Consider the following 17,424-nt stretch of genomic DNA (forward strand, 5'->3'; position numbering starts at 1 on the left):
TTCATCACCCAAATTACATTGCAATCGCTATTTAACTTAATTATAGAAGATAAGATGGTTAAATTGATGTTGATGATGATGATTATAGCACTCAGCACGCAGTAAAGCTATTCTTCAAGACAGCAAATGCACTTTCCTTTTTTTTTTGCCCTTTTTTTTGAAAGTAAGAGGGGAAAAAGCTGGTGATAAAAAGACAATTTATTGTAGTTATAACACGTGACAACATAAACACAAAGGACAACAGGAAGTTTTATTGGTGAGGAATGGATGTTCGTTGGTAAACTATAGCAGTAAATTGGGCTAAAAATATCAGGATGTGCAGTAGCTGAAAATCCTCCACTCATGGTGATGCAATATGGCATTGATTACTTCCTTAAAATAGCACACATCAAGTGTTTACTTTACATATAATACCCTGTGCAAGTCTTTGAAGTGACAAAACTAGATATGTTTCTCCCTAATAAATGATGAAAACACTGAGCCAGACAGGAATAATTTGGTGGATTGGACTGGTGGATAGGTTTGGAGGACTGAAAAGGAGAAGTAGAGTAGGACTCTAGGAGTGACAAAATACTGCAGTGCCATTGATTTACACTCCTGAAACTTTCAAAGGCAATCTTGAACTCTGTGGGAATTTTGTGTGTCGTTCTGGGCCACCTGTCAGTGAAACGATCTGTCAGCATCTGACTGTTTTGTAGACCTGGAGCTCCCATCTGTCCTACAGCCAATACCTGTAGGGGGTGTGCAGACGTGTCATTTTATACAGTGATAATGAGGAGCACCAGACCTTCCAACAATAAGCTGCATGACAGAGTCACCACTCAAGGCCACTGTAAGAGGACAGGACACTCTTGCAATAAGTACAATATGAGATGGCAGGTTTTGTGACAGAGCTTTTTAGAATGTGGTGGGAGGAATTATATGACAGACGTGAATGTAAAGGAATCGATATGTTCAGTTTGAGAATCAATATGCCTCTTAAAGTTTTTCCTCTTTCATACAAAGAAAACGGTCAATAGAAGGTTTGGTACAGAGATAATAATGCATGATATAACCAGCAATTGAAGAGAAAAACATGGAAAATGCAAGAAAATTCCAAGAGAATCACTAAATAGTAGGTTTCACTGATCATTTAAGCCTAATTAGACTTCACTGAGGTTGGTTCAAGAAATAATCGAAGTAATAATCTGAATTGTGCATCTAGTTAACAATCAGAAATGTTCACTTCTCTAACATTCTTATACGGCACACACAAACAATTAAAGCAAGCTTATGTTGTGAATACTGCTGACCTGAATACTGGTCTTGAGAAAAATATGACTCAAGGCTTTTTTGTTATATTCTTCTAACTAAGCACCAAAGGTACAGTAAATTGAGTGTCATTTGAGTGTCACTGTGTAATCTATGCCTCTCTCTCTGTCTCAACAACACACAAATGTACAGATCTCTTGTGTTCCTCTGTTACTTATGGCCTTGTTTGGAAACTGAATTTCAGTGGTTCCTAAGAAAGCTGTTCCTATTTAAGAACAACACCCATAAACATCTGAAACGTGAAACAATATTATTGTGAAATGGAAGCATCTAGGAGCAACAACTGTTCAGCCACAAAGCAGTAGACCACGCAGACTCACAGAGCAGGGTAACTGGGAGCTATTTAGTGTTATTTACTGCAATGTACTTTAAGATCGCCATCAAAGGTGCCATGTTCTAGGCTGTTTAACACATCTTGCTGTAAATATTAGTAAATGATATCCTCTTATTAGTCTCATATTCATCTTTTGATCTTAAGTTTACAGAATAAACAAAAGAATTAGTCTTTCAGTTCCAATACATTTTGAGAGGACTGAAGATTTTCACAGCCACATAGCTACAGACGAGCATAACATCACTATGAACAATGCCAAGCGTTGGTTGGAGTGGTGTAAAGCCACTGGACCCTGAAGCAGTGGAAGCATGTTCTCTAGAATAATGAATCATGCTTCACTCTCTGGCAGTGTGAAGGATGACATACAAGGAGAACACTACCTACCTGTACCAGAATGCATAGTGGTCAACAGTAAAGTTTGGTGGAGGAGAGATAATGGCTGATTTTCTAAGGGTTTGCGCTCATTATTTCCACAGAAGGGTAATGTTAATGCTACAGCATACAAAGACATCCTATGCATAAAGTGACCTCCATAAAGACATGGCTTGATGAGTATTGGTGTGTAGGAACTCCAGTGACCTGCACAGAGATCCTGACCTCAATCCCACTGAACACCTTTGTGATGAATTGGACCACTGATTATGAGCCAGGCCTCTTCATCCAACATCAGTGCCTGACATTACAAATATTTTATTTGGACTTAATAGACCAGAATTCCTACATATCCTGTAAAAAGCCTTCACAGAAGAGTGGAGGATGTTCTTGCTGCGAAATGAGCTCCAGCTCCAAATGAATGGCAATATATTTGAAATGAGATGTCCAGCAAGCTGATATAGGTGTCAGGTATCCACAAACGTTTGGCCATACATATATTTCTTTATATTTGCCTTGTGCTTTTAAAAGATCCATTGAACCCCGCTTACAATTGTGTTTTATTCTTCTAACAGCTCTCTTGCAGCCACAGACCACTATAACCATGACTTGTATTTCCCATGAGTGTTCCTCGTTCATGAGGCTAACGTTTCCCTTAGTGTTGAAAAGCCAGTTCATTAATGGTGGGTTTTGTTGCTATGGAGATGAACCATATTAGTTTCAGATTTTCCTCACCTAGAGTATCTTCGTCTTCTACTGCTCATTAATAATATACCACTAGTGAAACTAATAAGTATAACATCAGTCACCGTTATTAGTATGCTTATGCCTGAACACAGGAATGATATTTAATTCAAAAACCCCTTTACCTAAAAAAAGTAATAGTCTGGTTAATATATTTATTTACTCAATAACTCAATATTTATTGAGTTGACCAAGGATTTTTAATTCAAATGAAAAAAAATAAAATAAAATAATAATAATAATAATAATTAATGTTCTGTACATGCCAAATAATTTACAGGCAGAGATGACGTAGAAGTTTCCTGAATGATCACGACAGTCTTGTGTATTACATAATTCTCACAGTTTTTGTTCAATGTGTCAAAATATTTCCTTTTATATTAAGATCAGTAGATGCACACAGAACTGCACTGACAATATAACTCAAGAGCTTATCAATTTTAAAGCCGAAAGGCTGAATTATTCACTCACGCCCTCAGATATACTTCATTTCTCTCTCTGTTCAGCCCTCTTTCCTATGTTTCTACCTTTCATTCTCTTTTACTCTGTCTGTCTCTAGTGGAACCTTGCCTTCTAAATAATATAGACATGAAGTCGCATCAAGGCTGTGACTGAGTTCAGGGTGGAATTCAGTTGAGGAATAAAGCATTCAGAAATCAATTTTCACAACAGCATTTAGAAATAACATGTACTCTGGTCCTGACTTCAAACTGCATCCCTAATAGGCCAAGACTGCAGAGTCGTCTACTGTATTCTCCCCAGTCTCTCCTCCCCCATACGTCTGCTTCTCTCTCATCCTCTTTTTCAGCTTACAGCAGTTCACAGCACAGCGCACCATACAGTGTTCATTCTAAGCCTACACTCTTTTTATTTGTAAAACCCTACCATTGTGGGAGCAGCGCACAAGAATATATATATATATTATGGAACCTTGTTGAAGGTTGTACAGATTGTGTTAGCTGTAGCAATAATTTGGACTGATTTCATGTGGAGAATTTTATTTCTGCAAACATTTCTCTTGGCCATATGGCTTCACAGCATGAACAGCTCCTTTTATATGACATTTCATAGAATGTGGTCATGGCAAATCTTTCTATGACTTCTTTCTTTTCTTGAATTATCAAGCTTTTGTTGTTCTTGTTTATGCTTTTGCACAGCAAAATTCTCACAAACAAAGAATTCACCTGATTTTTCTATTTCTATATTCCTATTTGGCCATGGAATTGCATCATTAGATCAGACACACAGAAGGGTTTAATTTTCACTAAACAGATATTTATACTGGTACAGTGTAATGCAGCATGTCACTGAAGTGTGAAATATACTGTGCTCTAGTAAGTGATCTCCAGGATCTTTTCTTTATTTAGGTACACAGGTCATTTGTTGACATCATGTCCCTTTTCAGTCATTTTCCCAAACTCAATTAAAGCTGTCTTATGTCTTATTATGTTATCTGTTCTCAAGCCTGAAATCGTTCTAATAAGCTGATGTAAAATCCCTTTCCAGAACTGTCATTATAAGACATTTTCATATTTCTTCTGCAGTCCAATTAATTTCACCTTCCCACATGAGTTTAAGCCAATCATATTCACCAGGCTACCATCATCCTCACATGGAAAAACAGTTCAATCAGATAGTGCTCACTTTCCGTGCTATCACTAGATAAAATTTAGACCACCCCTTCAACCACACTGTGTGGCTAAAACCCCACATGAGCATTGTACCATCAGCTTCATTCATTTATCACTCTTATTAATGTGCTTGTGTAGTCTCACAGAACTTTGACCTTTCAAGAAATATATAATTAAATTTAAAAAAATAAGATACAATAATCTAATGTTCGATGTAGTATTTTCTGATGTGCTGAACATAATGATACATATTGACTGGAGGGGGCTGAGCTAATAGGCTTCAGTCGACAGCTCCAGCAGAGAGAGGTTTATTATGCAGATAGATGCATCCAGCAGAGACTGAGCAAGAAGAACAGATTATCTTGATGTAGCATTTCTCTGACGGATGTCTTAAACTGTTATTGTTTCTTCCCAAATCACAGTTTAAAAACATTGTTGAAGAACTTTTCCCAATTAAGTGGCTTTAAATTGGTAAAACTGTAACTTTTGTCACTTTGTACATTATAATGATGTTTTTTAGCCCTACTCTGAATATGCCTTATACTGAATGAGATAAACAGTTAGATGCATCAGTGATCGGGAGGTTGACGGGGATAAGCTATAAAGATGTTCATATACACCGACCAGGCATAACATTATGATTGATTTTGTGTTGGTCCCCTTTTTGCAGCCCTGACCTATCATGCACTGTGTATTCTGACACCTTTCTATCAGAACCAGCATTAACCTCTTCAGCAATTTGAGCAACAGTAGCTCGTCTGTTGGATCGGATCACACGGGCCAGCCTTCACTCCCCACGTGCATCACTGAGCCTTGGCCACATATGACCCTGTCACCGGTTCACCACTGTTCCTTCTTTGGACCACTTTTGATAGATACTGACCACTGCAGACCGGGAACACCCCACAAGAGCTGCAGTTTTGGAGATGCTCTGATCCAGTCGTCTAGCCATCACAATTTGTCCCTTGTCAAACTCGCTCAAATCCTTATGCTTGTCCATTTTTCCTGCTTCTAACACATCAACTTTGAGGACAAAATGTTGACTTGCTGCCTAATATATCCCACCCACTAACAGGTGCCATGATGAGGAGATCATCAGTGTTATTCACTTCACCTCTCAGTGCTCATAATGTTATGCCTGATCATTGAATGCACAAAGATTATCACAGATGACATGCACCATTCTATAAAGACACTGAGATTGTCTAAACAGTTACTCATAAATGTTCTGACTGAGAGGTAAAGGAATGTCCAAGGATTTAACTGCATGTATTTCCATTAAAACCAGTACAGGGCATAAGGCAAGTGAGGCCAGATTAGAGATGACGTACATCAGTGGTAGTTTTAGAGACACAAAGTAATAATATGATTTCTGTCCTTAAATGGGAGAACATTGAGTCAAATAATGCCAATAAGTACCTTAACCTTAAAAATAAAGACTTATGTATATAGATTTACTCTCTTCATTCTAGTACCTACATCCATTTTCAAGGGGTTTAGAACAATCTAGAGAATTTATTCAATAGTAAGATTTAACTGTACAAAGATATGCATTTAACTTGAATTACCAGGGGAAGGATAAATTTGAAAATGTAATAAAATTGCATACAGTAAAACTTAAAAATGGGAAATGGCACTACTCAGAAGCATGGCAAAACCAGTAAGTTTGGTATGGGTGGTAATGAGAGTTCAGTCTAAATGCAACAAATGTTATTAAAACCACACAGACAATGTGCTAAATTCTTGCTCTTATGTATGATTGGTATGTTTTTTATGAATAATAGGTTCAGTAAAAATACATTTATCAAAGGATCCTGAGATGACTGCAGTGGATTAGGTAACATTACGTTCCAATCTCAAAAATCATCAGAGTCACAGCAACATAATTAAAATAATCTCCTGTCTCTTACCACATAATAATTGCATGGAAATCATATCAAAACATTTTAAGCCTGAAATCTCCTAAGACGATCTTAAGCTCTGAGATGTGACTATGAGTAGCAAGTAAGCTCAGAGGTAGTGATGTGTGCACTGGCTCTAACGCTCTCAAATGAGTCAGACACACAGCAGGGACAGGGGACAGTGAGTAAGCCTACAGGAATTTGGCCGTGGACACCAAACTCCATACCATTAGGAAGAGCTGTACTCAGTTGGAGTTGGGGTGTGTGGGTGTGGGTGGTAGGTAATCAGACAGAGTTTGACTAATGATAATAGGAATAACAAGGTCAATGTTGAAAATAAAACGCCCAGAGTCCTTATATAAAAAATAAATCTTTCACTGTTTTTCTGGCAATTACTGTGCAACATTCTCTCTCTCCCTCCCTCCATCCCTCCCTCTCTCTCTCTCTCTCTCTCTCCCTCCTGCTACCTAGTTAATTGCAAGAAAATGCAGGCTTGTTTCTCTGCTTCTTTAACCCAAACAAAAACACACTAATCACAAGAGGAAACAGCACTCAGCTTTTGCACATGACAGAAGAGGAAATATTCTGATTCTTACCCCTGGCAGCACTAACAAATAACCAAAATGTGAGGAGTGTGAAGAGACAAGGTCCAGTTAACCAGAATAAAGCTTGTGCTGCTATTGTTCTACATGGCAACAGACATTAAATGCATACTAGCTAATAAACATGGGTTTAATAAAAACATATTAAGAAGTTAGCAAGGGCAGAATTCATTTTTAGTTAAGAGCCTTCAGAGTTAATTACTACAGCATGTCAAGCATGTGTGTAAACAAAATTCATTAGCAACAGAAATCCACCAACTTTTCACTTCTTTTTGTTTAAGAAACTTTACTTGAACAAACTTTACCATTAGAACGAGCTGAAGTGTAGTCCATCTACCTTGCAGGTTAAATGAGTAAAGACAGACAATGACGCATTCAATATATATTCATTTGGATCACAGGAAAAAAATAAAATAAAAACCATCCTGCCAAGCTATTGCAAACAGACACAAGTGCTTAAGCATGCAAAATACAGAGACTTTGGGTAATTTACTGGGTGCAGTCAAACTCTTATGGTTACTTTTTATGGTGACTTTTTACCCCCTCCTTCTCAGTTCTATTATCGCTAGGAAACAACAACATTAAATGTGATGCGCTAGAACACAGATGAGCCGTTTGATTAGTTCCCCACTGCCTACACTGCAGGCTTCCCTGAATCAAAATCCACATATTGCTTTCACTCCTCCTGAGCTTGAAAGTGCAAGCTTAAGTGTTGTTTTCATACTCGAGTGACTGAGACAGACACTGAGACAGAGAATAAATGCACTGACCTCCTCGAACCTGGCTTCATCCTCACAGTTCTCCAGGACACGTGAGTAGAAGGACTGACCTACAGAAAAGGAAAAAAAGAAAATCTTGTCTGTTCAAATACAGTTGGAGAAAACGGAACACATATACAGTATTTAACAATGTCTCAGGATCATATTTACCACAATCATGAAACGCAACTCATTTATAATGTTTCTTATTGGATTCAGGAGACAGCCAGGGCAGATAGGTCAACATTCACCAAGTCAAATAGTGCTGTTTAATTAGCATTTTAAATAGATGCATTAAACCGTCTCCAGCAATGCAAACAGAAAATATGAACACAGACAGGTTAATGATGATTGAACACCAAGAAGAAATCAAGCTAAATAGATCACTTCCGGATCAGTACATAATATGATGAGTATGAAGAATGTGTTATACCCTAGAAAATATAAAAGCACTAAACACCATATTCAAGAGCTAAGCAAACATAAACTGTCAACACAAATGCAGCATAAGCATGACTGCCCACGCACATATACAAGCGGTAATAATCAATGGAAACTAATGTTGTAATGCACATTAAATTAGACCAGAGAGCTTATTACTAAGTCACAATTGCAGCTCCTCTTGCCCATCTGCTTGTATCACAGTACAAGTGAGGCTTTCATATAAGTGGCCAGGGCATTTGGATTGTGGATGCATGAGGGATTATAATGCAGGTGTGTTAACAAAAGCACAAAACACAAAAGAAGGAAAGATCTAACAAAATAAAAACAAGAGAGAAATATGATATATGCAGCCTGCTTTTGTTTTTTTCTTTTCGCTGTGGGACAAAGTGTGTTCATTTAAAATATTAATTTAATTTAGAACTGAAATCTACATACAGGTGACAAATTAAAAGAAAAAATGGCGGCTCCTTCAATCTTTGGGACATTTATTCCCGGAATAGTTTGGCTCAACATATTCCCTTTGAGGGAGGCGGTGCTACAAATAAATACAAAGTTTTTCTGACTAATCCCCTCTGTCCTGTGATTATGTATTTGTATCTGAATGAGAGTTGTCTCTTCCATCCCCACACGGCTCATAGCCTTGCTGATTGCATTCACTGAAGATGAGTATGAAATGCTGTGATTCATTTGTTAAGGTTGTTGCAGTCACCAGATGTTAACCCAATTAGACACCTTTGGAGATTCTGGAGTGAGTATCTTGTGTTAGTATCCTTCAACACCATCATTAAAAACCAACTGAGTGAATATCTAGCTGAAAATGGAGTTTATCCCTGCGGATATAAAAGACGTGTGCTGAATCTGTGCCAAGATGTTCTGGTGGATTGTTGAAGCTCAACACATGAGACATTTTCTACAGTCAGACCAATACCTGGTGGTGCTAAAATAGCCCATTTAGCTTCAGAGTTTCATTGATTAAGTCCATTATTCCACCCACTTAAGGTACAGCAGAATAATAAATACATTCAAGTCAGGGTGACTGATAACACACAACAAGCTTTCTGGACAGCTGAATTAGACACATAAATTTATATAATCCCCTAAAGACTATAAACAAAAGGCCCTTTGATGATGAAAGAAGCCCTAAAGCAGCTCTGTCTCATTGCTCTCCGTTAAGCTAGCTTTTACAGACGGACGCAATGAATGCAGTGGAGCAGTTACAGTAATGCCTCATAGACACAACACAGCTTTGAGAATTTTTCACCTAGAAGGATCACTAACAAGAAGCGTCTAAACTCATACAAAGAAAACATGAAAAAGGTTTATCATGTGACTCACCACCACAGAAAAGATCTTTCATGTGGCATGTACAATATACAGTATATAATTCGCTTTCAATAAACAGCTTAATGCTCCATATCGTTGTTGTTTATGTACTCATATAAAAATGGAATATACAAATAGGAGTTTTCATACTTAATATCAAAGAAGTAGAAATTTTGTGATAGTTTTCATATGATTCTGATATCAGTGCGCTATATGGATCACATCTGCACAAAACTGAGTTTCAAGATCATATGAGGCCCAATACTTATACTACTAAATATGGTTAATGCTTCCTGTTGTCATTTATACTCCATTACACTCCATTACATGTGATTAATACATTACTGAGTGTCTTCCATTTTTTTCTGTTTGTCTGTCTATCATTTAGTGTTCTCTGTTTTTGTCCATCATCTGACCCTTTCAATTAGTATGAAATTCTGTTTTTGTCTGATTGTAGGTGTATTCCAGATCGCATACTTATGCACTATTCTATGCCATATTGTAGTATAAATAGAGTGAGTGGTGTGTTCACACTGAAATTCCCAACAAGAAGTGCACTTCAAGTACTCCACTTATTCAACTGAAAAAGAAAAGTGTGGAATGTTGGACACTTCATGCACTCAACACTCGCAGCTTTGCTTCTGTAGTGGAGGAGGGGCAGGGCTACCGGGCACTGTATGAGAAAAGATTTTCAAGATGGCCAATGTCACTGGTGAACATGACGTCTTACAAATGTCTTTTAAATTGGCCCGTGTGATTTTATATTTCAACATCACTGTATTCTCACAATTCATGCATTTGACATCATTTGCCATCAACTGGGAAATGGCTTATACTTCCAGTTAGTAAAAAAAAAAACATTAGTGTTCAATTCAGCACCTGCATATTACAAATTCATACATGTTGCCAGATTTTTAAATGAATCCCCTCCATTTCCTAGGTTCTTGCATTCACTTCGTCATTGTTGTTGTTCTGGGTGTTCCAGCAGAGTTTCCTCTTGTGCTCTTGTTTTTGTTCCACATTGTACTTGTCATGCATGTCAGTATACTAGAAATTGTTTTGCTTTTTTGTTGTTTGTTTGTTTGTTTCGGGTTTTTCAATAAAGATTTATGATTTGGAGAGAAACATGGTTCAATATTTGCTGCTGGCAGAAATATCAGGGCTGAAACTGTGTGGTGCGCAGTTGGAAAGCACACATAAGTGTGATGCTATGTTGAGCACAGCATATGGGTAACTGGAATTATTGTTGATGATAAGAGGGCAAAAAATAACATGCTTTAATGTCCTAAAGAGCCTTATAACAGAGGTCCTTTATATGAGGGAAATTGTATAATACCCTAGAAAAATTTCTAAAAATGAAAAGAGAAAAGCCCACTTTTACTGCACTAGTGTACTTGTGCTTGGTAATTAGGAGTAAATTCTGATCAATTATGCCTATATTTGTAACTTGAGAGGGCACAGATATTGCCCTTTATTGATCATCTAAATGGCTCTGCATGTCCCTATTTGATCAAAATGACACTGAGTATTCCAATAAGTATTGCACTCTATTAATTTTGGATTGCGCATGGTAAAAATCAGATCTCTGCATTGTAACAAAGTTCTTTCTGAAAGGAACAGGATGTGCCTGAGCTGAGACGGTGCTTCCTGAAGACCTTCCGCTCCAGACACAAATTTGGAAACATTCTCAAACAAAGCAGAAATGCTGCTTTTTACACCGCATCCTTAGATCATTAATTTTAACCAAAGCACTAATAAGCGGCTGTATGTGTTCTCTTTCAGTATTACACCATCTATTTTCAGAGAAATTAAATAAAATCAACACACCCAGTTTCCTAATACAGCACTACTGTTTTGCTGGAAGCTTGTCATCAAAGCCAAGTCTTCAGGAACTAAAACACAAGCTGTTATTACATTCGGGTACAAGCTCTGTTTTCACAAATTCACAGTTTATTTTACTCGTGTAATGTTGGAAGCTCTGGAAAACCATTTTCAGGTATCTACAAAAGAAGGGTGGGCATTATAAAAACACCACTAAATAATTATAAAACAGTTTCTGACTTGCTGGACAACCTTGTGCTGTCCAAGGTGCTGAATTAAAAGCAACATCATTACAAACATTATGAAGAGAGACAGAGAGAGACAGGGAGAGAGAGAGAGAGAGAGAGATTTCCTAAATCATATATTCTCTCTCTATTCTATCATAAAATCAGGTTGTTCCTTTTAGTTGCACAGGGCACTTCAGTTCAGCAGCCTTTAGCCTACACAAATTTGAGTTCAGTTAACTGTTGAATCGCCTACGGCTTTACCAAATCAGTCAGATGATGCATGTTTTAATTCTCAACTCAATCGTGATAACACAGAATATAATATCTAAATAAAACCGGCATTTTAAAACAAATCCCCAGAGTGTTCAGTGAAAGAGGACACTCATGAACACTGCAAGAATAAACCCAACACTGTAGATGAGAATTTGCACGGTGCTTATTGCACACTTGTGTATAAATTCAGCATCTCCTGGGGTCCACGTGCCTGTATGTGCATAAATAATATTTGTCAAAACAGAAAGCCGCATGTGTAATATTTTTACATCATATTCAGTACAGTATGCGGTCTTGAATGTAGCCCTCATGGGAAATCCCCCGTGGTACAGAAACAGCTATAGAGATGGATTTATTCATACAGTGTCCAGTTGGACTTTTGTTGGACATTGTGTCTGTTCATTTAACAATATAGATTTTACAACACGGGATTTCTCTGAGCTCTACAGAGTGTGAGAGGGGGATCCCTAACTTTCAGCAGGAATCTTCCACAGCACTCAGGTATGATTCACCCTAAACCCACCCACGCACACAAACTAAAAGATTAAGCCTAGTCTAATCGTCAAAACAAACCGCAACATGCGTATAAAGCACGAATCAGTAAATATTTTGTAGCAATACCTCGGAATGAGACTTTGGCGAGTCGGTCTCCTTTACCGGGAAGCTCCGATACCGATTTCAGATACACCACCAGAGCCATGACAGTAAAAGATTCAAATCACGGAAATCACGAGCGAAAGAAATTCCCACAAAGTACAGCCTACTTATATAAACGTGCCATAGACTAAGCGGACCTCCTCTTAAATTATGAATTTTCGTTATATCAAGCAACAAAACGTCAACGTCCACTGTATTTTCTGACTTTAAAAATATCCGAGAATAATTAAAGTACATTCATGTTTGCCTTGGTCTGGTCAGTGATACACACTCACAGCTTTCCGCCCCTTTACCGCTGATGTGCACTAGTGATGTGAGGAATCGAGAACGAACCGGTTCTCCATAAACAACTCTTTCAAGGGAATCGAATAAATCGATTCGTATAAACTCGACAGAGAAAAGTTTTAGTTTTTGACTTTTTTTTTTGACTAGCTTTTGACGCCAGTTTTCCTCTCCACATTCCTGCAAGGTTAAATACCATAACATGTTATATGTTATTGAATGTATCTTTGAAAGTTACTAGATTCGTAGGCTTTTTATACTAAATACGTCAATTTGAATTATTGTTAAGGTTAAACTTTGTTGAATAACAAATCTGAAAGCCAATCGGTGATCAGTTAAATGACTATAAACTCGCAGAGTTCGATTCACCTAAACATGTAGTTAGGAATCGACTCCTTAAAGCGAGTCGTACTGAACGTGAGTGTTGCGAGCCGCGCTGCTCAGGCTGTGGTAGAGACGCCGAAGCCCCAACAGGGGGCAGCATTTGTACAAAGAGTGCGCTTAAACCGCAACACTTACAGGCCATTCACATCAGGGTCTTATGGAGCTGAATTTCACTCAGACGAAATGAGAAAACCTTTAAAAAAAAGTGTGTACACTCAAATAGCCAGCGTTCCGTACCATGTTGGAAATAAATGGCAGGTTCTGCTCACTGAGACTTCCATGAGACTGACTGATCAGTCATTATGTGGATTAATTAAACAAGCAGTTAATTAAATGAAAGTTGATTAATTAGTAGGCTATTCATGCGTTTCGCGTATTCGCGTGCAAAAACTGGTATGTCACAGTGTTTATTTCATGCAATTGCTGCATGTAATATGACGCAATGACGCATACATGATGGAAGTATCATGTGCTAGATGTAATAGCCTTCACGTTGTACATAAATGAACAGTAGAGCGCGCGCAGGGTCACATGAGCACCTTAGTGGTTACCAAGCAACTCAGTGTTGTCTCTTTAAGTGTGCAGCGCTGGGGAACCAACGCTGAGATCCCTCTCTGTGAACTGTGTGTACGAGAACATAGCTGCAATGACTTCCAGAAACGGCACTCTCATCACACACAGCAATGCGACCTACATCCCATCGCCTCTGATACCGGGGTAGGTTAACTAATCACATAATTACATAACTGTACATAATGTTAGAGGGAACATTAAACATGCGTAAAGGTGCATTCAAGACAGACAAGATGACATGGACACTATAGTTGCTTGATGAAAAAAAACTCTTGCATATCAATATTTATTATCACCTTTTTTTGGTCTAAATTCTCAGTCAAACATTTTGTTTAACTTCTTTCATAAATACACTATATTGCTAAAAGTTTTGGGACATCACTCCAAATCATTGAATTCAGGTGTTGTTTTTCAGGGGCTGGGATTGGCCCTCTTAATGCTTCAGTATACCAAGACATTTTGGACAATTTCATGCTCCCAACTTTGTGGGAACAGTTTAGGGATGACCCCTTCCTGTTCCAACATGACCGCACACCAGTGCACAAAGCAAGGTCCATAAAGACATGAATGAGCGAGTTTGGTGTGGAGGAATTTGACCGGCCTGCACAGAGTCCTGACCTCGATAGAACACCTTTCGGATGAATTTGAAAGGAAACTGCGAACCCTTCCAAAACTGGGATGTCTGCCTTTACATGCACATGAACTTAATACAGAGTTGGCCTGCCCTTAGGGACTATAACAGCTTCAACTCTTCTGGGAAGGCTTTGCACAAGGGTTAGGAGTGTGCTTATGGGAATTTTTGATCATTCCACTAGAAGCGCATTTGTGAGGTCAAGCACTGATCTTGGACGAGAAGGCCTGACTCGCAGTCTCCACTCTAATTCATCCCAAAAGTGTTCTATCAGGTTGAGGTCAGGACTCTGTGAAGTTCCTCCACACCAAACTCACTCATCCATGTCTTTATGTGTTGCTTTGTGCACTGGTGTGCAGTCATGTTGGAACAGGAAGGGGTCATCCCCAAACTGTTCCCACTAAGTTGGGAGCATGAAATTGTCCAAAATGTCTTGGTATGCTGAAGCATTAAGAGTTCATTTCACTGGAATTAAGGGGCCAAGTCCAACCCCTGAAAAACAACACCTGAATTCAATGATTTGGAGGGGTGTCCCAAAACTTTTGGCAATATAGTGCATGTTTAGGTATTTTCACTTTGGCTTCCCACAGTACCCACAATGCCAGGAAATCCTTGGACATAGTATAGCCAGTAAGAATTCGTCTCTACCTAATGAGACTGATGCAGCAGTGCTTCAGTATTTTAGTACGACCAGATTCCACACCTCCTCATCTGTACATTCACATGCCGTTCCAAAGCACCCATTTCTAAACTAATACTGCCATTAACACCATTGTGCTTGTCAGCTTGTAGGTAACTAGCCGAATTGAGGCTCAGTCGTTTCTTTATTAAATTAAATTTCTAGATTTTTTTAGGAATATGACATTAAGCATAAGTGGAAAATGGTGACTGAGAAAAGAAGCTCTTGTTCTTATGTTGTCAGGAAATAACAACAAGATTTCACAATTTAGCATTTATGTTTGTATTGTTTTATCCCTATTAAACATTATTGTAAAACTGCTAAATTCTCACAGGAATAACAAAAATACAGGACAAACCCACAAATCACTGAACACATCACAAATATAACAATTTAAACATAAATAATGTATTTGGGGTGGACTTTTCCCTTAAAGACAGAAGGAAATAATAAATAGAGACTTAGTGAGGAGAATATGAAACGTTAAGCAGTAACATGGTCAATATGTGGATATGCTGAGTAAAACAAATATTTTTTGCCACAGTGTTACAGTGAGGAAAAGGACTGTTACCACTTTTGCTTTTTCTCTTTAAAAAAAACCCCAAATATGTTGGCTCTGACTGAATTGTGGTTTTCATTAGGTTTACAGGACATGTGCCTTCCATGAAGTTCCTGTATGGGGACACTTTTGGGAAGGCAAGCATCAAGTATTTACAAGATGTCCGCTGTGCCTCCATGGCTTCCCATGCAAGTGAATATAGTAAAGGTGGCATGTTTCCTTGTATCTACTCGAATGATGGGTCTCTGATCACAGTGCATCGCTCACACAACAGATACCCAGCTTTCTGTCCAACCTACTGGGCACGCTACAATGTGGATTTCAAACGACAAGGAGAGATAAAGCTTTTTAATCAGGTGAGCAATGGAACTGTGGTGTACTTTTCTCTGTTTATGGTCAATAAATATACTGGGTTCATATAGCAATTTGAGTGTTTCCATCTTGTATATGTTGGCAAAATGACAGACAAGAACTGGAAATACTGACAGGTATAAAATGGCATGTGAGAGTAATGCAGGAAATACAAGACAGAAGCAAGGAACAGTGATCCATAGTGAAAGAGAACCCATGAGACACAAAGTGTGTGTGTGTGTGTGTGTGTGAGAGAGAGAGAGCGAGAGAGAGAGAGAGAGAGACCATGAAGAAAAGTGAAAGTGAATGCATGAGCTCATGAAGTGAATGCATGGTCAGTGTTATCCTAAATGGTTTGTTTTGTCCTTCAGCTGGCACAGAAACACAGGGAGCACTACAAAGATAAGACTGGCACACGACACCCTGTGAGTTTCTTCATAATGAAAGTGACGGAGAATAAGAAGTATTTATGAGCCCTCGTGTAAGACAAGTTTTGCATTTGCTGGCAGAAATGTGTGTGTATTTAGTGACATAATGGAAAAGGTGATGGAAAGGGACCTGGAGGGGTTTAATGGGGTGAAACTAAACTGCATGGTCAAAAGTATGTGGACATCTGAGCTTGATAGACATCCTATTCAAAAATCTCTTTATGGTTATAACATTCTATACTCTTCTGGGATGGCTTTCTACAAGATGTTACAGTATGTCTATGGGATGTCATGCTGATTTAGTCAAAGAAGTACTTTGGAGATCAAGCACAATTAATGTTTCAGTTCATCACAAAAGTGTTCATTGGGGTTGAGGTATATAATTGTCTACAATGTCTTTGTATGGCATCCATCACTCTGCCAGCATGGTTTCATCATGCCAAAGAACACATTTGTACTTCTCCAGAGTTCAGTGGTGGTGTGGTTTGCTTCATTTCAGTCAATGCTCAACATTTCTTGTGTACAGCTGCTCAGCTGTGGAAACCCAATTCATAAAGCTCCTGTTGGACTGTACTGTTGATTCCAGAAGCTGTTTGTAACTCCTTAGTGAGTGATGCAATAGAGGAGAGGTGATTTAGTTCACACTGTGCTCTGCAGCGCTCAGCAGCCCCTGCTTTGTTAGTGGTCTGCAGCTTTGTGGATGTCGCTTTGGGACTGACTTGTTGATGATACAAGCTGTTTCCATTTCACAATCATTTCATAAAAAGTGTTGAAACTAGGCAGACATTTCATGAAATGACTTGTGATAGAGATTCCATCTCTATGACGGTGCTACATCAGTGAGCTCTAAAGTACGACCCATTCTACTGCCAGTGTTTTTCTATAGAGACTGCATAGCTATGTGCTTGATTTTAAGCACCAGTTAACAATGTATGTGGCTGAAACACATGAACTGTTTTATTAAGTGGTGTATTCACATACTTTTGGCCATATAGGTTAGGATATATTGCCCACAAACGTCACTAACATGCATGTTTTCTTGTTTTTTTCTACGTTTATAAAAGTTCGTTAATGTTTTCTGTCTATATATTTAGTAATAATTAGATTTCCTCCTTTTATGCTTAATTTATGTCAGATTT

At 38.3% G+C, this 17,424-nt stretch overlaps 2 protein-coding genes across 5 annotated transcripts in view; one reads left to right on the forward strand and one right to left on the reverse strand.

The window, feature by feature from the left end:
* otofa (otoferlin a) overlaps positions 1-12,695 on the reverse strand; it is a 57,724-nt gene extending 45,029 nt beyond the window's left edge. For all 4 annotated transcript variants that reach the window (XM_058378556.1, XM_058378553.1, XM_058378555.1 and 1 more), the window contains exons 1-2: positions 12,363-12,695; positions 7,666-7,724 (exon numbers count right to left, since the gene is read on the reverse strand). In XM_058378556.1, the coding sequence (XP_058234539.1) occupies positions 7,666-7,724; positions 12,363-12,441 (138 nt within the window). In that variant the 5' untranslated portion in view covers positions 12,442-12,695. The remainder of the gene's footprint in view (positions 1-7,665; positions 7,725-12,362) is intronic.
* A 959-nt stretch (positions 12,696-13,654) lies between these two features.
* On the forward strand, positions 13,655-17,424 carry cimip2c (ciliary microtubule inner protein 2C). Its single transcript, XM_058379728.1, has 3 exons — positions 13,655-13,781; positions 15,589-15,862; positions 16,229-17,424. The coding sequence occupies exons 1-3, from the start codon at positions 13,711-13,713 to the stop codon at positions 16,328-16,330; spliced, it is 447 nt and encodes a 148-aa protein (XP_058235711.1). The 5' UTR covers positions 13,655-13,710; the 3' UTR covers positions 16,331-17,424.

Source organism: Hemibagrus wyckioides, linkage group LG25, assembly GCF_019097595.1.
Source record: "Hemibagrus wyckioides isolate EC202008001 linkage group LG25, SWU_Hwy_1.0, whole genome shotgun sequence".
Taxonomy (NCBI): Eukaryota; Metazoa; Chordata; class Actinopteri; order Siluriformes; family Bagridae; genus Hemibagrus; species Hemibagrus wyckioides.